Below are 21877 nucleotides of genomic sequence, written 5' to 3'. Positions count from 1 at the left end.
CTTCTCAGACTACAGTGTGAATGAAGACCCTCTCATTCCCTCAAGCTTCACAACAGCTGTTATTATCACTAACGTGTGCTATACAATGTCATAGATGCTATACATATCATCTCCTTTGATTTCCATAGCACGCTTCAAAAGTAAACACTCTAAATGTTCTAAATTCCCTAACAGAAATAACTAAAGCTTAAGGATACAAAATTTGCCCATGATCTGTCACATAGTAAATGCCAGGATGGACCACCGTGAAGGTGCTTCTTTTGAAATAATGCTTTAGTAATTCTTTAAACTTTAATACAATGTATTTTTCCCCATCCACTCCATCCTGTGTGCTCCCATAAACTCTGTCCCATTTCTTCCCGTATCTGGCCACATTCAGGGCAGTTTGATTTATCCAGCTACGGTTGGCAGTGACTTTACCCTGGTGTACAATCCGCCTGACTCTCCCTCTAAAAGCAGGTAGCAAATGCCAATGGTGCCTCTTCATGCCCACCTTCCCCTCCACATTGGTGTTTCTCTAAAAATACTTTATTTGTTGATCTTATTTTTTAAGGGTCTTTCTGTACCTTTGCCTGGCCTCATATTTATGATTTAGACCACACAGGTTGTACTCACAGAGATCTCCCTGCCTCTGCCTCCAAGTGCTGAGATTAAAGGAAGGTATCACCATGACCAGGTTGGCCTTTCTTTTCTTGATGCTGAGGAAGTGAGTTTTCCTAAGAACTGATGGCCCCAGACAGACTAAAGCTTGAGTTATGATTATCAGACTTCACAGTGACACAGGAGTAACATGTATTCCATAGAAATCATAATTTGAACTGTGAGGTTTGGCATATTTTGTAACCAACAGTGTTCAATTTCTCACCATATCAGCCCCAGCATCAACCCAGAGCTTTCATTCAGCCATTTTAGCTCTATTCTAAGGGCATCTTAATATCTTCCAAATCTAGTTGGTAGGGAAACAGAAATTACATATAATAATGATTATTTCATCAACCTTAACTTCTGTATTCTTATTTTCAACCCTAGTTCACAATCTCTAATAACAGTATTCTGACCCTAAGTTATATCCAACCAAACAAAACACCATAAGGTTTAGAAAATTCCTGATAAATAGGGGGTTTTCAGTAGGATAATGTGGAAAGGGGTTAACATTTGAAATGTAAATAAAGCAAATATCTAATAAAAAAAGAAAGAAAATTCCTAATAACACAAGCTAATGTTGATATCGTCAATATATATGCCCTTAATAGTTTCTCAACCAAATTTTCTTTAAAATACTATATTTATAAGCTAAAATGTGCTATAAAAACCACTTTAAATGCAGAAAACTGACTTATAATCTATCTAATTAGTTGAATTTTAAGAACAATGTCAATGTAATACGACATTCTAAATTGAGATATGTAATATCTGTGATGATAAATAACTAAATTCAAATAAAAATTTGTGTCAGGATCTCTAATTCTAACTCCCTCCCCTATCTCTCATACAATTGTCTTCCCTGACCACAATGGAATATAGGTAGAAATTATTAGATCCATGAATTCAGCAATAGATATATTTTAATGAGCATCCTAGCTCACTTTCAAATGACCTTTATTAGTGCAGCGATTAAAAAATGTAATTTTCTATTATCGACTCTCCACTCCTATTACAAATTGCAAATCTATACCTGTTAGAGCAGCTCTGGGGAGGCTGAGGCAGAAGGGCTATGAATTTGAAACCATTCCAGGTACACAGCCTGATTTCTAAAGGAAAACCAAGAAGGGAGAGGAGAAGGAGGGAGAGGAGGAGAGGAGACAACAACTGATAAATCCTTCCTCATGGTAAGATTCATACACATATCCAGAGCTACTCTGACAGAATTTGTTCCTGGGAGCTGACGTGGCCCTGTGCAAACAGTAAGAACCAACTCCCAGCGGGTGCAATGTGGAAAAGAGATCCCTAGCAGACTTCTCCATTCAGGCTCTCAAAAAGTCTACAGCCTTATAAAGCAGGACTCAGGCAGCCCCTTTAAGGGACACTAAAGACTAGACCAACAGATTGGTCCCTGAGTCCAGAATCTGGTTTCCATCAAGAAGTCTAGCTTAAGATTTGTGCATGAATGTTACACATATCATTAGGATTTGATAAAGCTCTCTCCAGGAAATTAGATCTCACAAATGCCTTCTATAACATACCTCTACAGCGGATGTAGACTTAGCCACACCCCTAATATATACATTACAGTTCTAAGAGATCTTATTCTAAGCAAAAACCATGATACAAAATTTCTACCTTTCCAACAATAGGAAATTTGTTTACTATCGCCAAGTCTTCCAATCAAACATCTCCAGTTAAGAAAAACCGTTATTAAAAACCATGTTAAAAATATCTTAAGCAGTTAAGAGGAAGAGAAAGGTTCTGTTTTACATGCATCACTAGTAGCTTGGCTATTATCTGTGTCCCCCTTTTCCTATATACAAAAGCAGGAGCTGTTGCCACCGGAATGTCTTACTTAGAAAACACACTAAGTGGTATCCAATGACTGTGACAAGAATGGTAAAGTATGCTTCGAGGCACATTTAATGAACACATGAGAAAACTGTGGTCTGTTTATATCCCAGCCCCGCCCTCACATCTTATAACCACCCATTCAGTGAATGAACACAGCTGGAGAATGAAGAATGAAAGCCTGTCCAGGTGGCACCCACCTGAGCCCCTGCTCAGTGAGAGACCAGACAGCAGGGTCTTTGGAATTCAGGAGAATGAGGGTCACCTGGCCAACACAGCCAGACTCAAAACAACAAAAAACAAACAAATAATAAAAACACCCAACAACCAACCACACAATTTTAATGCCAGAAAGGACTATCTCATCTAACTTTATTTTACACATAAAGCAATGTGTACGAAATCAAAATTACATGAATGTGTCAATTTAATAATGTACACATCTATTTATTTGAGCTTATAAGATACCTGTCACAATAAATGAAAATCCATTTCAAAAGTCACAGAAACATCCGTTCTGTTTGGAACACTGACCACGAATGAAGTCCTTTGAGAATTCTGAGTGCTTGTTAAAAAAACAAAAAACAAAAGACAAAAAAAAACTCCAAGAAAAGAAAGCAATGGTCTTGGGACCTCAGTTTCTTCAAAAACATAAAATCGTTCTTCGGATGTATTTTTGTACTCTTTCCAGGTGTAGCTGACAGGAGTCAGTTTCCTTCAGATTTTTATTACAACTGGCTATTTTTATTTGTTTATACGCCTCTGTGGGAAACCATGGTTGTTTTGTTTTGTTTCTGCATGTGGCTTGATGTATGGTTGTACACTTTACTCATGTGAGTATAAATTGTCTGATGCTCTGAATAAAGTTGGCTAGAGCATTAGACTTTAATCCATCTCAGTGATATAAGCTCCATTCTCCAAGGTACCACTGCCTTTAGAGGGATAAGTATCATCCCTTCTGCCTTTTATTGTAAAACTACCTGGAACCTTTTAGATACTCTTGGTTTGAACTCAAATACTCTCTACTCTGGCAGAGAAATAGCACAACAAATATTAATTAGACAATAACATCTTAAAGCGAAAAGGCTTTATATAAACTAGCTTTTGGACTGGTGAGATGATTTAGTGGTTTAGAACACTGGCCAGGACTGCCTTTAGAGGGATAAGTATCATCCCTTCTGCCACATGGTGGCTCACACTCATTTATAAAGGGATCTGACGCCCTCTTCTGGAATACAGGTGTACATCCAACAGAGCACTCATAAATTAAAAAACAAAAAAAAAAGCGAAAAGCAAAAATAAACTGACTTGTAACATCTCTCGTGAATAGCAGACTATCTACAGCAGGATGTGTTTTTATGTCATTTTGATTGTGTAAGTTGGTCGGATGAATGTTCTGAAAAAAGCCTTGCAACAAAGGAGGCCTGAGATACCACCTGTTTGCCAGTTCATCCTGCTTTTCTTGTTTGGGGGAGGGGGTGTTTATCTGCACTTGGATTCATAGCTGTTTGTCACCACAGGGTTTCTACCTGGCTCTCACTAGAATAGTTGCCACCCTTACAGTTTTCTATCCTGAACGTCCTCAAAGGGAAGCATGACTGAAGAACCTGCCCTTCGCCGAGATATTTCTATCCTGTATAACCATTTACACGCCCCTCCTACCCTCTCCACTGTAATTTCGGTTTATTTTACCACAAAATAGTACAGTCATGGAAAGAAAATGCTGCTGTGTGGCGCGTACATAAGCCCCGGGAGCTGTTCTATGAGCTTGCTTCTAGTTTCCCCTCAGTTTTTTAAATTCAAATGAAGCTATAGAACAGTGGTTCTCAACATGTAGGCCGCGACCCCTTGTGCGGATTGAACAGATCCCTGCACAGTGGTCACCTAAGATGATCATAAAACACAGATATTTACATCACCGTTCACAGCAGTAGCAAAAGTACAGTTATGAGGAAGCAATAAAAATAATTTTATGGATGGGAGTCACCACAACACGGGGAACAATCTTAAAGGGTGGAAGTATGAGGAAGGCTGAGAATCATTGTTATAGAAAGCAGGTCAAACGTCTTACCGTCCAGGTGATCCACATAACAATACACGTCATAGGTTTCCTGGGGAGAGCGGAATCCATAGGTCCGAACCCCTTCCTTCCCCATCATGTCTCCGTAACAGCCCTCTCGGGGAGCCCGTATGGGATATCTGGGGAAGCAGAGAACTGGTAAGGGGCCATCCCACTGGCAGAGAATTACTTAAAAGCTTTTGGCTGCAGGCCTCACCTGACAGTTTGATCAGACAGCCATCCTGCATCACACTGCTCAAATCCATCTTCATAGGCAGCAAAGAGCTGCTCGGGGGTTGCTATGACCGCCCCGATATCCAAACAGGCCTGTTGAGCAGCAGCAAAGTTCAGGGTGTATCTGCTGGTCGCTGCTCTGTAGTGAAACACAACACCTGCAGAGACAGCAAACCACAGACTGCCTCAATGCGCGAACCCCCACTGCACTGTGCAAAATTTCAGAATGAAATAATACACCAATTAATACAATTATCGGAGTTACTGATTCTTACTATGAGAAATTCTTGTTGATTGAAGGGACCTAAAGTGCCATGTATCTATGTCTCCTGATCCTCGTGCTGTGTTCTGGAAGCAGGCAGCACTATGACATTTACTTTCCCAGAGAGTGTGATGGGTAGAGAAAAACACCAGGCTATCTGCATATTACATCTTCATTTTGTTCCCTACTCAGCCTAGTCAGATTCTCTGAGCCTTAATCTCTTTCTTATCTAGATCTGATACTAGGTAAACTGTTGTGCACTATCCAAACATACACCATATCCACTGTCTGACTAGCCTAATTTTGCATTTCTGCTATGACTGATACAAATATACAATTTTCATCCCAAAAGAGACCTGAAATAGAGTCCTGCATACTTTCCCAGGGAGAAGCATATGTGCCTCGAATTGCACTTGGTTGCATTTATTGTAAAATAGGTCTCAAGAGATTTCAGAGAGCTAAAGAAAGAACAACTAAAGGGCAGAACTGCTGATTCTGTCTTGGAACTTGAACGCACTATTTCCACTTTTAACTGGAGTGAATATTGTGATTCATGAAAATAAATCCAACTGATGTGCCAGGAAGCCACCTCAGAATACAGACTGGGGCAAGGGGACTTATACGTAAAACTCAATCAAGTACTTAAGACCATTTTTTGTTGTTATTTGGAGTCAATCCTTGTTTCCAAGGTTTCTGTCACTCTTCCTCTGACTAAGTCATTTCCTGGGGTTGACAGATCTGTCTTCCACAGTGAGACTGGCTATCAGACACTCTCACTCATGTTATTTATCAGAGACACTCATACGGTGTCTCTGTCTCAAGACCAATATATGACACCAAGAGAGTTGTGGAGGAGTCCGAATAGCCGTGCTGCAGGTGAGCCCGCTATCAGTGCCCACACAAGGGAAGCACAATAACTCAGTGATGGATTGACCAGCAAGGTGCATTCCTTTTCCTCTTTCTGATCTTTCATGTCTCAAAATGTTACCAAATGCCAATCTCTACCTTCATGTGACCTCTCTAAAGCTGTCTGGGAGTACATCTGTCTAGTCTGCACTAAATAACTTCTACGCTCTAAGTAAAACCCTGAATGGGTTTAAAATGGTTTATAGTGGTTAAAGTTTCATCCAATCACGGGAACTATAAATCTTCCACATGCACTCAGTATTGGTACTGAGAAGGGACTGAGCAGAGGGCCTCCTTGCATAAGGCAGGGCCATCAATCCATATGTGTTCTCAGTTGTTGAAATAGCCTGAGGACATCCTGGGGCTAAGGAGATTAGGTAAAGGATAGTCACTATTTCCAAGCAGCAAGAGGCAAATCCATTGCTAAGTCTTTAATGAGGAAAGATTTAAAAAAAATTTAAGAAGCAGTTAAAGAGTTGGAGAACTTTAGAAAGTAAATGTGGGTGATATACATCTCTACATATACATGTCTATATGAAGGTACAATCTTAGGATAACTAAAATCAATGGTGAGGAATGCAGGGATTAATGGTTCCACAGACAACAGGAAACAGATGAATTTAATGGTAAGGGACACTTTATTGTAAATTTGTTTGTTGCTCGTAAAATTCAAACCATTTTCCTTTGGCTAAACAAGAAAGGGTTCTAATAAAGACCTCTTTTATGTATTTCTGAAAGGTAAATATTTTATAGGGAAATTGAGCATTGGAGGAAAATCTGTTCTGTCATGTCTGGGTATTGGACTTTTGCTTAATAACTTGCCAACGCATTCCACTTCCAAGAGCTGCGGCATTATGTGTGTGCCCAATTAAAGTAATTTCTCTTTGCTTTGTCTTCCAACTTAAGCTCAAGTGACATCTAAACCACCATTAAAAGGAGAATAAAGGTAAAATGTGCTGTTACAAAACTTAATGGACAGCAGCTAGTGTTAACGTTACATTTTGTTTTACTATGATTTCTTGCACTGAGGCAACTGAGAATTGAACTATTGATTGACTTTGTAAGACATTATGATATAAATCACAGTTAGTTTTACAATGTAGCTTTTAAATGGTGCCTCTTAAAATTTAACTCAAGTGGGGTTTTTCTTGTTTGATATTTTTTGTTTTTGTTTTTGTTTTTTTTTTACATTTATTTTGTGTGTCTGTGTGCCCAAATGTGGGTTCCAGGAAGGATGCTGAGTTTGCCGGCTTGGCGGCACGAATCTTTATGTTGAGCCAACTTGCCAGTGCTCCTTGACAAGCACAGTAAGGAGGCCGAGGTTCGAGTTCAGTCATAGAGCCTATCACATGCTCGATCTTGGGTTTGACCTTTAGAAACTCCAAAGGTCACATGACGAAAATTAAGACAAAAAGGGGAAAGTTCTATATCTATATATGTATGTGTATACATATGTGTTATTTTGAATGAGAATGTACCCTAGAGGTTCATAGTTTTGAATACTTGGTGCCCAGTTGATGGAACTGTTTAAGAAGTAGCTGTCCAACAGCCATGGATGAACTTTGCCACCTAAGTATTCGGAAGATTCCACCTAGGTGGTTAAGGTCCGACTGTGGCAAACACTTAAGGTCTATTCGAGGCTGGGGGAAGGGCACAGAGAAGGACTAGGAAATGTGGTCCTCTTGGAGGTGGTGTGTCATCAGGGGCGGGCTTCGATTTTTAAAAGAACACACCATTCTCAGTCAGCTGTCCAGCCAACTCTAGTTCAGCCATTACTTCGACAATGCAAAGTAACCACTACTTATACCAATGGTCAGTTCACTCCTGGCTGTTCATGACTGGCTGGATCCGAACTACCAATCACTCACCTAACCCAGTTAGCTCTCTTGTTTGGGCACAATGTCTGATGGTTGCCATGCGCTCCTCACTATGAGGGTGGTCAAAGACTCTCACCTTTGTACCTGTGAGCCCCAAATAGCCTTTATAGTATTCACTGGCTGGTCTGAGCACTAAAATAATGATTTTAAAACTATGTATCATGTCTTGAGGTTTTCATTGTTTCCACTATATTGTGCTTTACTGCCCACCATCAATCAATGAAGCTGCTTTACAAAAGCTACCTGTCCTAAAAGACATAGTTTGTTCTCAGTGAAAAGCCTCTTGTGTTTTCCACCTGTGCATATCAGGATCCAAAGATATCCTCTGGCCCACACTTCTGACTTGGATATCATGCTACCTTTCTCACAGATCTGAAAGCCTTACCGTCCACAGACAGTGACATGGTATCTTGAGTGTCTTCAATCCCATACATGACATCACAGCGGTAGACACCTGCGTCACTGGCGCGGAGTTTAACCATGGTGAGGGAGGCATCACCTACATCGTCGGGATGTGTTGGCACTGACACTCGCCCCTTGTAGTCCTGACCAATCTTGATATTCCCGTTTTGGGCCACCAGGACAGTTGTCTCCTTTATATCTTTTCCATTTTTGTCAACTTCCATCTTAGACCATTTGATTCTGAGAAATTCACTTGTGTTGTAATTGGGTGGTAAGGTAGGCAAGGTTGAAAAATGACAAGGTAGGACCACTTTTCCAGACAGAGAGCCTTTAACAGGTGGGCTTGTTTCCATTTTGGCTGGAAGAAAAACAGAACATCAGATTAATATTCCTAAAAAGCCGTTTCTGAGTCTGCTGAATTTGAGAATGGACTGGAAAGTGTTACAGAGCTTTCATTACATCCTGAGTGTGTGAAAAAAAAAGAGAGAGAGAATGATTTATGTAAAGAGAATAGTGTAGAACTTCAATAACACTTCCTATAAAGACGGGGATTGGTGACACTCGTCCTTGGACACTGAAATGCACTAATCATTTGAAAGCATTTGACACTCTTGGTATTTAACATGAAAACAAGATAAAATAAGACAAGGGAAAGCAAAAAATTAAGGGCAGAAAGAACTGGGCAGGCTACAGTCTGAACCACGGTTTGAAAGATTAGATCAAGCTGTGTTGGTGGGTGCTCTTACTGATAATCCTAGTACTTAGGAGAATGAGCCAAGAGGGTCTAAGGGTCTAAGTTCTAGTCTAGAATTAATGAATGAAAACTGCCCCTCCCTACTTCCTTCTCTCCTTTCTCCTTCTTTCTCTCAAAAAAAAAAACAAACAAAAATTCTAGACAAGTGTTAGGAAAAGCAGGTGAAAGGTAACAACATATTTATTGATAAGAGAAAAATTCATTTAATGTAACTGCCATAAAATTACTTTAGAAGAATATAATTAAAAAATTAGCAAATGAAGGAAAGTTAGAATTTTAAACACTACTGGAGAGGACTAGAGAGAGATCAGGTCTCATATTGTAAGAGCCCTCTGCTGGCCCAGCAGTTGAGGCAGGCAAATTCCCAAGGCCAGCCTTAACTTGTTACACTAACAGGTCAGAGATGAAAATCATTAAAGGTAACTACCACATTACCTTAGAGAAAGTAAAAATAAAATTGAAAGAAGAATTTCAAACAGTACTCCATGAGACTGGAGTGGGGCATGTCTACTGTTTGAAGAGCCCTCTTTGGGCCCTTGTTTCAAGCAAAGGCTTCATTATAATGACAACTCCAGCTGTAATCACTTTGCAGAGAAACACTGCCTTTCATTATCCCCTGGCCGGAAAGCCTGCTTCTGTTCACCTAACCCTCCCAACGTACTCATTTCTGTTTAAGCTCTTAAACATTTAATGACAAAGTGTACAGTGCTTACAATTTAACACCACTGCATGCAAAAGAAAATATCCTTCCCCCCTTCCTGGAACCCATCCCCTCACCCCAGGCCTCCTCCACTTTCCAGCCTCCACTGGCTAGGCCAAACCAGGGCTAAGAAAAGATAGAGATTTTTGTTCTTGCACAAGCAATGTTCACTTCTTGAAATGATGGCCGAAAGTTAAGAGTTACATCCATACAAAGTAACTCTGTGACTGTTAACTACTGATGTTTTTCTGACACTGTGCTAGTGGTCTAAGACACATACAGCTCCATGTGAACATGCATCCACAACAATGTAGCTCATTGAACCCTTATCAGTCAGTTGGGTCATTTTCAAAATTACAAGAAGATATTATTGCCTTTAATTAAAAGAAAAGAAAAGAAATTCCACTGCCACAGACAGATGGTGAGCCTAAAGTGGGCACAGTGGCTCATGCTTGCAATCCTAGGACCAGAGGCGTCAGAGAAGCTCTGTCTCCTACTCCCAACAATGTGATCAAAACAATGTTATGTCTTGTATATGTGTGATAGAAACCCCTCATTTATTCCAAAACAATAATATATTACTTTCAGAACTTGATCATCATTCCATTGATCTACATATAAAGGTTGTTCATGGGATACTTAACACGCTTAAAAATGAGTGAACTAAAATACTACTTAGGGTTTTTTTTTTTGGTTTGGTTTTTTTTTTTTTTTTGGTAGCAATGATGTCATTTTCAGTGCTTAGAAAATAAAGCTTTTAATTTAAAAGTTCACCTTTGAAATGAACCTGATTTGTTTGTAAAGATGTCTCCTGAGAGGAAGGGGCAAGCCCGCATTGGCTGGAGACTACTAAGCCAGAGCATGCGGGTCATTATATCTAACCTAACCATTTTTCGCACTGGTGTTTATTAACTTTCTCTCCTGACTATATACATTCACATAGGCGGTCTTCATCTTAAAGTCATCTTGCTCTCTTCATGATCTCTTTCATTAAAGCCTTCAGGGAATATGCTAAAACTGGCCCCTCCGAGTTCACATCCCTCTAATTCAGGCTCGGCTAAGGGACGGTGACATTTCTGCCTTGTTTAATTTACTGATCTATCTATCAAGAAGGGGAGATTCTAAAACTTAAGAATTTTGTGTGTAAAATTCCAATTTACATTTATTGTATGTTCTATGAATACACACTTTCCCTCCTAAAGAACAAATTAACAAAAATAAAATGTAGTAACATTACCACAAATATTAAGAATTTTTTTTTAGTAGAAAACAGTTTATAGTAGTGGAAGATACATGATCGATTCTCCCTTAATGGCTATTGCTAAATTCCAATTGTTTTCACAGTTATAAATGCATATGGGAAGACATAGTATTTAGGCAAATCTATGAAGTAGAGAAGTAACTGGAACATGGAACATGGTTTAAGCACTATTGCTCTACTGAAGGGCACATTGGGACAAAAGGCAATTTCACTAGGGCTTTGTTTTGTCCTGGCTATTCATAAACTCACAAATCTTAAAACCTTCACTCTAACATGAATATAAGCTTACAATGCAATCCACTCTTCAAAATAAGATTAACAAAAAGATGTATAGTCAAAGCTTTTTGGTATTAAAACCAGGGTCTTAACACATTGGAACACAAGAACTAAGTTAACTGCATCTGAATATTTTAAGCATTATTTTAGTCATCCGCAGTATAATGTAGATAAAGTATGCACATTTAAAAAAATCTCAGCTACCTGCAGAAACTTGTCTAAATCTATTAAGAATGTTTCCTGACAAAAAGTGTTCACTGTTCTCACAGATGATTTGTGGTCTAAATGAGAACAGTAAGGGAGAAAGCCCCGTGTAATGAATAGCCCATTACTACTCATCCTGTGCACAGACTCTCAAAGTAAGAATGATGTAAATTCTGCCTGTGCAGTCACAGAAAGAGGGCACCAGATTGAGAATGTGGGGATTTATTTTGTTCTTGTTTAATTCCTAAACTCATGCCTCTCTATTCTAGTTCATATTATTATAGCAGTATTAAAATATGTGGGTGAATTATCAATGATTAAGATGGTTTCTAATATAATAGAAATCGTTAAGCACAGGTTTCTTCATGTGCTAAAGCCAACAAGTCGGTGTGGTGTGACATGATGTTGAACTTTAGAATCCTATGGCTGTCCAGAACAGATGAGAGAAAGTCAGGCATCACTTCAGATGCTGCTGCCTGCCCCAACGTGAATAGGGGAAGTTAGTTTTATGCGGGTCTGAAACTTTTATATGTCCTGCTTCCACCTCTCATAGGAAAAAGCTAAATATCACCAGAGTTAGCTAAAAGTTGATAATAAAGAACAGAGCCTCAAATATAGTAATTGCACGATATTGTTAGCTTCTAGTGTTTTTTTTTTTAATTCTAAGATAGAAATATACCACCTGCTGTTTCTGGTTACTATGTGAGTATTTCAAATGAGGGACGTCTTGCTGTGGTGTTCACTCTGTCCTCTTCCATTATTAGCCACCAAAGCTTTTCCCGGTCCTTCTCTACACCTCCTGCCTTCACTGGGCACTGTTAATCTTTCCTCTCTGTTCTCTTTATGTACTTCCCAGAAACTTCTAATAAGACAGTTTGGGAGATATTAACAGATAGTGCAGTCTAGACTCCCCATCCTCAGGTATACTACCTGCAGTAAGTTACAAGTTACAAGCCCAGACTGCCATAATAATCATATAAACCAATTCCTCAATATTGCACACAGAATAGAATCTGGTCTGTACTGTCCCCAAGAGACAAGGAGTGTAAGACAATGGTGATGGCGACTCTGCACGGCTTGCCCTTTCATCCCCTCCCTCCGATGCTTACTGGATGTGGAAAGCAATTGTTCTTCCCAGCACCTCAGTGACCTCCTTATAGCACGTAGGTAATGGATGTTTTGGTTAACCAACGCTGAACACTTAAAATAGCTTCCAGCTCCCAGTGAATCCTGTCTACGTGACTAGCGTTGCTACTATTTATATAAGCTGTTCTGCTTATCTCTCTGTGTATATCTTCTACTTTTCTTTTGATCACTCCTGTCGGTGACTTTCCTGTTGCTCACACCAGTTTATCTTTTTAAGTTAAGGTCAGATCTTAGGAGGCCTGCGACTCTGTGTTCTTATTTCAGCGTGTATGTTACTTTCTTATGGAGACCTGAGCTGCTTCCGTCAACTGAAACCATTCTCTGGGGCACAAATTGTTTCAGGAAGTCTGGGGCATGTGTGTGCAGGAGATGTGGAAGCTACCTATGCAGAGGATGTGAAGCAGTAGCAGATCCAGAAAGCTTGACGTAGACTCTTCACGTTCTTTACTGTGTCTCCTTGAATACACTAAAACTACAGTAAGAGTTATTGCCTTCTCGCTAAATAGGTGTAAAAGGTAAAACTAAGAAAGACAGTGCATGGGTACTTACCAGTTATCTTTCCAAGAACAAAGACAGAGATGGTTATGAATACTTGCTAACAACAGTTTTTAATTTTCCTACCTTAAAATTTTAGACTTCTTGTGATTTAATTTCACTTGAAAAAGTATCACAGACGTAATTAGAATTGTAAGTATTCTAAATGCTCTAAAAGAATCTCGTTACACAGTCTAACATGGGGGCCAGACATGCTACCTCATATTAGTTATCAAAGCCTTTGTAAGGCTTCAGCAGGGCACTCATGAGGTAGGTGATGCTACCTAGAGTATACAGCGAAACCTGTTTCAAAATAAGTATTAATAATAAATAATCTATGAGGTTACTAAAAGAGTCACTTGTCTGACTGATTTACTGAAATACATTCTATTCAGTGATAATATTTTAAGTAATAATCTTTAGCAATGAATAGATTTTTAAAAATGATTCTTCAATGGAGTGATCCCATATTATAATTCCATTCCCCAGTCCTCTTTCACATATCAATTTTTAAAAAAAATATTTCCTTTACTCACCTTTATGTAGTGCCTGGGCTAATAATAAAGTTGAACACATCCATAAGATGCCTTTCAAATTTATCAACATCTTGTCCTAGAAATGAAGAAAAACAAAGTATACCACAAGCATTTATGGTGGTGGCAGGCCATAAACCACATGTTAATAAAGTACTGGGTACAATAAAAGAGGCAGTCCTCTGTGGGTGTAAACACAGGAGGTTTGTAATAGAAGGAGATATCACAAACGTTCTAATTATTAATTTGAATCACAGTTTGAGAGACACTAGTTACCAACATAATTCCAAGCCTCAGCATGGAGATATATTACACATGGTGGCCACAGCTAGGCAGTCCATAGGAAGAACAATGGGGATCCTAGCCTATGTAAATAAGGTGAGGTGCTAGTACCCTCAAAAGCTAATTAGAAACAGGAATCTGAATACGACAGAATAAGAAAACGATGAAAATGATGCAGATGAGATGCTGATAGCACAAGTTTCACATCAGGTCTAAGGTGAGAAGGAACTGTCTGCGACTCCCGCAGATGTCAGCAAAAGCAAGAACTGGGCCTTCTGAAGGTGGTTGATGTGGGAGCACAAACACCACTGACTGTCTCACAGCCTGGACAAACTAAACCATTGTAACCTAAAGAGCTGCGATTACAACGTGACCAGGTTTAAAGCTCGCAACAGCTTTTAAGTCTCAAGCATAAACAGTGAAAGAAGATACTCTCACTGAAAGTCAAGAAACACTGACCTTGCTTTGGCTACTAATTTGTTGTGTGATTTGGGAAAGACCTTTAACCATCTGAGTCATAAAATGGTACCTTCCAAGTCTAGATTTTGTAGAAGCCATGATAAGCGTGAGGCTGGGGGGTTGTTACTGATTGGATTTAAATGTCTCTCAAAGACCCATGCTTTGAAGATTTGGGCCTCAATTTGGCTTCCCTGTAGTTGGAGAAACTTACAGGGATGGTGCCCAGTGGGAATTCGTCAATGATGTGTCCTCAGAGGGAATGTGGGATGCAGATCTCTTCCCCTCTCTGCCTTTCCACTGGCTTCCCATGAGCAGCACATTCCACCACACGTTCCCAGGGATGACATGGTACCTGGCCGCAGGCCCTTAAACAAGGCCATCAATCGTGCTCTTCAACCTCCAACACGGTACAGCCAAAGAAATCTCTCTAAATATAAGTTGATTGTCTAAGTTTTTGGTTATAGTCTTTGAAGCAAATTCACGGGCATATTATGGTTTGAATAAATTCAAGAATGTTTTGTTACAGCCAAAAATGTCTTCACTGGCTCATATGTAAGCTGGTACTCTAAAACATTCCCTTTGTCTTCCTTAGAAAACAAATTCTGTATTACCTAGGAAACCTGGACTGTAATAAGTAAATGTTGAAAGAATACAAGTCCAGTTTGTCCTCAAATAAAATTTAATACACTATGACAGCTACTCATTTTTCTTTAATAATATTCTGCATTTGGTCTTGCTTTATAAATCTCAAATACATGCCACCACCATACTCAAGCAAACTATAGAATACTATAATTTAAGTTACTTCCTAAAAAGACATTTTAAACTAAAGATGTCATGTATCTCACCTTTTCTGTCTGTGGGTCAACTGATAATTCAGAGAGGAAGATGTATGATTAACCTTGGCATCTAAATGAACTCATCACATAATCACAATAGCATGCCACTAGACCACAATATCCACTAACTGGGAGATTCATAGCATTTCTGAATTTCTTATAAAGCAGTAGGTACAAGAATGGGCCACGGCTTATAGGTCTGTGACTGTACCTCTCTCTCAATGGCATGACAGCATAGAAATAAGACATTAATTTCATAGGCAAGATGAATATTTAAGTCATTAAATCATATTAAATATAATTAATCCTTGAATATTAATTTAATCCAGATAGGAAAACTTCTTTTAATCATACTTTTAAATAACACATTCACTGTATCTTTAAAGAAATTTTTTTTCCTTTTTAATTTTTCTTCTTTTGTTCCCCAGAAAACCATTATAATGTTATAATGTATTTTTTACTGTCTGGACTACACTGTAAAACAGGTTTGAATTCAAATTCTGCATTTCCACTTAAACTCCCAGATGATAAGTAAATGGATATGCCTACCTGAAATTTGTTTCTTTGGATATTTAAGGATGAAAATAAATAAGTATTGCAAAAATGATGATAGACCTGAAAATAATGCACATGAAATATGCTTATGCATATCGAAAATAGTCACTACTTAGTGGTTTTAATTAAAATTAGCAACTCAGCTTTCCTATATAGGCTCTAATTCTTGTTTCAGATCACAAATAATAAAAGAATTTGAAGGCCTACATCATTCTTTGGATTATCTATATAATAGCAATATATAATTTTAGTTGATAACAAACTGCCATACCTTAGTTTTACTTTTAATGATTACTTTAAAATGTGGTTTCCTGGCCAGAGAAGTGGCTCAGTGGGGAAAGGTACTTGCTTCAAGTTTGATGACCTGAGTTTGATTCCTAGAAACTAACTGGCATTAGAGAATTGACTTTCTCAAGTTGTCCATCGACTTCACTCATAAACAATAAATAAACGTAATAAAATATACTTTATATCCACTATAAAAATAGTAGGTGTCTAAAAGACAGAGCTAGTTACTAATCCCACAATATTTTATGACAATATTAATGCCTCTTGAGACAGTTAGTAGACCAAATGCATGATCAATACTTCCACTTTGAAAGATCAATAAATCATTATGATTGTTAGTATGTATGTAGGGCTAATTGAGATTTGGAATACATATGCAACAGTCTATTTAAATATAAAGATTGGCTAATAATAATATTGGGCATTTGTCAATATTAAAACAGTCAAATAAAATACAAAATTAAAATTGTGTGGCCCTGACTCTGGAGTGTATCACCCAGCTTCTCATTTTCTACCCAGGACAAATTCTCAGAACCCCAACTCTCTAGATACCAAGCTTAATCCTTATAAATGCATCTTTATTTTTTCTAAATAAAAGAGAAAGGTCTGTCTTCATCTCTACAGAAAGTAATCTCACCTGCTGAGCATCTACCATAAAACCTAAAGGAAAGAATCAAGTCGGTGCATTAAAAACATAGAGATGAAATGTTTGGAATGTGTCAATATGTTGTGAAAATGTGCTTGCATAAATGGCTCCAACATAAATACAAGACTAAGTCCCAGGTCTCCAACTTCATTAGAAACTGCACCAGAAGATCTAGTGATAGCTTTGTGCTCTAATTGTCCAGTCCCCCACAGAAGCTCACGGGTCCTTCCCAACTTGGGATTTTTGTGATGGAGGTTTCTCAAACTCCAGCTAGCCTCTTCTCTAACTCTGCTCATGCCTGGCCCTCAGCATCTTCGCTACATTCAAACTGAAGGATGATGAATAGTTATGGCTTTGATAAATATAAAACATGATGGAGAGCTTTTCCGGATATTGGATGTCTCAGACCTGTATTTTTATTGTTCCATCATGAGCATAGGTGGACAGACATTTCCCTTTTCTTTTCCAGTTTTATGAGATCCTCACCTGTGCTTTTAATTAAGCCATACGACTTCTCTGCTTTTGGTCCTACTAAATGAGAAAGGTGACCCTCTTTGTTTCTAGCATGCTTCCCACCCCCAGTTCTTTTCTGCTACAGAAGGTCTGTCTTGTAAGTGTGGTCTGTTAGTGATAACAAATCTCTGTACACGGAAAGACTGAGGCGATAAGAGAATCAGAAGTCCCTATATTTAGCCATATACTTCAGGAAAGTCAAGAATAGGAAAAAGTCAGCAAACAATCAAGGTCCAGCTGACTACAGCTGTTTAGTTTCCTGGGAGACGAAAGACAAAGTCAACAGAACTTGTATCACTGTGAAATGTCTGCAGAGAAGAGGGGCACGTCACATCGGGAATAGGCTGCCAGGGTTCTGTTAAACAGATATTTAGTATTCCCCTTGTTCTCAGGGAAGCCTAGAAGAGCAATGGCTAACCTAAAGACAAAGACAGTGGTTTTGTCTACCATCCTGCCAATTAGTTGTTCTGAACCACTAGTTATCTTGAATACCTCAATTACAAATTAGATATAGTATGTATTACATGTTATACTATATTACTTAGCAATTTATTATTTCAAGAAGAATCTCTGATGCCCTATGGTTTAGATGTCACAACCTATCCCTGGATTCTCAAACCAATGCTCAGTTAAGATTTTTAGTGATGTCCCTTAATACTCTGTTCTCTAACTGTGAACTCCTTTCCTTACTCTATCTCCTTCCTTCTGTTTTCATGTAACACACATCACCAATTTTCTTATGTATTTAGAAATTATGATTCTATTTTAGCCAACATAGATGCTTCAAGAGAGAACACCTAATATTTTCTTATTTCTTATTCTATAATGCCAAGGACATTTAGTTGCTGTTTGTCTTTACAAGGATGAATATGAACTTACATGATGTCACTAGGTACATTCTGTCTGTGAATTTGCCTTTACTCTCTTCACCTAAACCACACATTCCCAATCAGCACATACAGTTTTCATGGGAAGAGTAGAAGTGTTTACTCAGCAAGTTCCCTGGGATGCATCTTTAGGATGGTTCCAAGTTGTTACTATTTTAAAAAACTGTGTTTCGATTCATATGTAGTAGGTGACACCTGTAATTCCAGCACTGTCCAGGCTGAAGGAAACAGAAAGGCTAAAAGGTCAAGGAGACCTAGGGTCCAGAAAGATCCCAGATTCACCTTGACACAGAGCCAGACTCTACCCTACAATAGACCCATCTATCAATAAAACACTCCTGCAGAAAAATCCTTGTGTATTTATCTTGAGTGGCATTTGTACCATCATCTACCATCTACATAATGTCTAAAATAGAATATCTAGATGAAAGAATACACACACTTTTGTATCATTTGTTGCTAAATTAAAAAATAGTTTGCTGAATTACTTTTAAAGAAAAACTTACTTAACTTCCCATAATACTTTATAACTTAGGTTCTCTATAACCCAACCAACATGGTTTACAAACTGGTTTCCTTGTCTGGTTGATGAAAAAGATGATAAACTGTATTGTTGATATTTTGGTAACTTTAAAAAAGAATTGACTTATTTTATTTACATATGAGTTGTTTACTTGCATGCGAGTGTGTGTGTGTGTGTGTGTGTGTGTGTACAGGTGTACACACATGTGGTGTTCAAGGAGGTCAAAAGACAGAATCTGATCCCCTGAAACGAGTTATAGATGGTTGTGATCCAGCATGTTGGTATGGTAAACTGAACCAAAGTCCTCTGCAAGAACAAGTGCCCTGAACCATCTCTCCAGCCTCTTAGGACTATTTTTTCTATAACTATGAACAAAGATAAACTAATTTTCCTTACAGGATTCAAAAGCATATTTTTCTGCAACACTATCAATTTTAACTTTGCCCAGTTCTTGTTGGATTTAATATTTTTAATAGGCATAATGTGTTAGTATCTAGCTTTCCATCTCTCCAAGCTTTTTCATAAGTATTTAGTCTTTTAAACTTTATAACGGTATCCACTTAACAAATGATGGCACCAGAGGTCCAGCAGTCCCATTTAATTGCTTTCCCAGCTAGAGCATCTCACACAAGCTTTTTGATTACCAATGTCGTGGTTACTCCACTTTATCTCAGGTCAGGTTGGACCCATAACTTAATGGGAGTGTGCTCATGACGGTGGGGGCCATGGGTGTCAGCTCCCTCTGCAGCTGGAGTTAAAGATGATTGTGAGTAGCTCTGCATGGAACCAAACTCCAGTCCTCTGCTAAAGCAGGGCACACTATTCCACACTTCTTACCACTGAGGATCTCCCTGGCACTGAAAGTAAGTAATTTCTGGTGTGCATTCTATATTTACACCTTTCTGAATATAACATATATAACAGGTGGGTGAAAAGAGTTTTGGGTTATAAAATAAACACCTTTAACAAAGATCTTATGTACTAAAACTACTCCATCACATCCAATTCTAAGAACTTCACATAAGATTTGACTTTGTGTTCAAGATGTGCTTATAGACTTTTACATCTACCAAGTCTAGATTATAAGAAGAAACTAATGAAATTTTACTAATTCAAATAGAACTTGGTCAAGACCTGTGCCTTTACTCTCCATGTTCTGACTCTGAATGTCTGCAACAGGCAGCACATTTTTTCTAGACCAGAGCAAATAACCTCTAACAATGACTGTTTGTCTGTCCCCTAACTGATTTCTCTAGGTGGGTGGAGGAAATTTTAAAAATCCACCTAGTATAAGCATTCATTCTTTTGCCCCAAAGCAACCTGCATGTCTCAAAGTTCTGCCCTTCTCTGATCTACATGCCATCTGAAATAAAGAATCTGTGGCTGTTTGTCCATGAATAAAGGCTACAAAAATTTTAAACTCCACCAGGAAAAAAACAAAAGAGCTTAAGTATGTGTGTGAGGAAGACATTCCGTCGGTCTGCAAGCTTCCAGGGGCTCCATCTAGGATGTCCCATTATTGGCTAATCATTAACCTGAGAGTGTTTAAGCCGTGTAAGGAGAGACAGAACAATGGGCTCATCACCCACACTAATCATATTCAGCTTTGTATCCTTCCTCACTCTTTATATCCTTCCCAAACAGAAAGTTACTCGTATACAGATGGAGGCAGCATGGAATACCACGGGGTTTTCCCTGCAGTTAGAGAAAGCCAAGAAAGGGGGTAAGCCTGATTGCATAAACACCTATTAACCTAAAGAAATTCTTTTCAAACTTTCTCCTTTTTTTTTTAAGGAAGGAAATAAGACTTATGAAGAGGCTTAATTTTTTAAACCACCAAGGAAAAGCAAACTTTGAACTCTTACATAAATTCTAAGTGATGGTCTTGAATCCATCCTTCTTTCCACCACCCACAAGAAGATTAAGGACTGTGGACTTCCTCTGGAGGAAGTAATTGCTCAACCGCTTGGAAATCTATTGGAACCCTTTGTAGCATTAGTGGGGACATGCAGATGCAATTTGTCAAGTATTCCTTTATTATATTGCGCTCAGAACTAGAACTCAGAATCTGTGGACCCCCTCCTTTGTATGTTCCTCTTACAATGATAATCTGCTCCACCTCAGAAAACTATCTGATGCTTCCACTAATGTTTTCCTATTAAATCCAAAACATTCCATTTTAGGCTTTTATGTGAATATTTTCTGAGTTTGACACAGTTGCCAACCAGTACTTAGCACAATTTAGGCTGTAGCTTTTAGAGAGAAGAAAAAAAGAGAGAGAAAAAAAACCCCACGAAAATGGACCAATTATAAACAGAATTTAAGGTGGGAGAGAGGACCATTAAAGCTTAGCTCTTCCGAATTAGAGGATGGAGGGTAGTAGGGTCCGGTCTACATCACCAGACCCACCGCAGCGCTCCCCGCACCCCCCTCGCCTACCCCCCCCCCCCCCGCTGCCAACCAACCCAGGTCTTTTATCAGCCATTTGGTCAACTTGTGCTAGACACCTACCCCCTGCCCACTCTAATGATCCTGGCTGATACTCAATTACAGCAGCATTAATTTTGTTGCTGGCTAAAAGTGCTCCTTAGGAATGTAAATGTATTTGAGAAAAAATGCATGGTGCAATCACAAATTTGTCTCATTTTCATGCCAAAAATTGACTTAGAATAAATCTTCACTTCTCCTTTTAGAGCAAAAACTGTGTACTTGCATATCACTCCCCCAAAAAGCAAGAGAAAAGAGTATTTTAACGGCTTTTAACATGAGCGTTTGGTGCTATCTGAATAGAAGTTGGATCCGCTCCAGCCTCAGCGAGCCTTTGGGGCCCAGGAGGCACGCCAGCCGAGGCCCCACCCGGATCCAGCCCAGCCCCGCCCCAGTTGGCTGCGGCCGCTGGAGACTTTAGGCTAAGCGACTCGCCCGAGCAGCTGTGCAGCTGTCTGGGAGCCCAGGAAGTCACACCCGTCTCGCGCCCTGAGCTAAAGCTCCAGCCCACGTGGCGGATAGAGAACCCCCGCCGCGGAAGGGAGTGCCTAGCAGGGTCCCTCCTCCAAATCAGGGTGAGTTTAGGGGAGGAGGAGGCTAGCCCCGCTCCGGTAGGCGGGGCCGGACCACCTCTGCTTCTGTAGTTCCTTTGGAGGCCCGCACAAGGCAAGGATGCGCTCGCTGTCGTTACCGTTTTCAGAATAACAGACATGAAAGTGAGATCAAAATTTCGAAACCAGTTCTTTCGGATCCG

General features: G+C 39.2%; 1 protein-coding gene across 2 annotated transcripts in view; it reads right to left on the bottom strand.

Moving 5' to 3' along the window:
* Positions 1–21877, bottom strand: part of Vcan (versican) — a 104232-nt gene that overhangs the window by 79597 nt on the left and 2758 nt on the right. For both annotated transcript variants that reach the window (XM_052159789.1, XM_052159787.1), the window contains exons 2-5: positions 13648–13723; positions 8220–8594; positions 4773–4947; positions 4568–4695 (exon numbers count right to left, since the gene is read on the bottom strand). In XM_052159789.1, coding sequence (XP_052015749.1) covers positions 4568–4695; positions 4773–4947; positions 8220–8594; positions 13648–13717 — 748 coding nt within the window. In that variant the 5' untranslated portion in view covers positions 13718–13723. The remainder of the gene's footprint in view (positions 1–4567; positions 4696–4772; positions 4948–8219; positions 8595–13647; positions 13724–21877) is intronic.

This window comes from Apodemus sylvaticus, chromosome 16 (assembly GCF_947179515.1).
Source record: "Apodemus sylvaticus chromosome 16, mApoSyl1.1, whole genome shotgun sequence".
Lineage (NCBI taxonomy): Eukaryota > Metazoa > Chordata > Mammalia > Rodentia > Muridae > Apodemus > Apodemus sylvaticus.
Note: the sequence above shows the minus strand (reverse complement) of the source record. Positions and strands in the feature narration are given on the sequence as shown.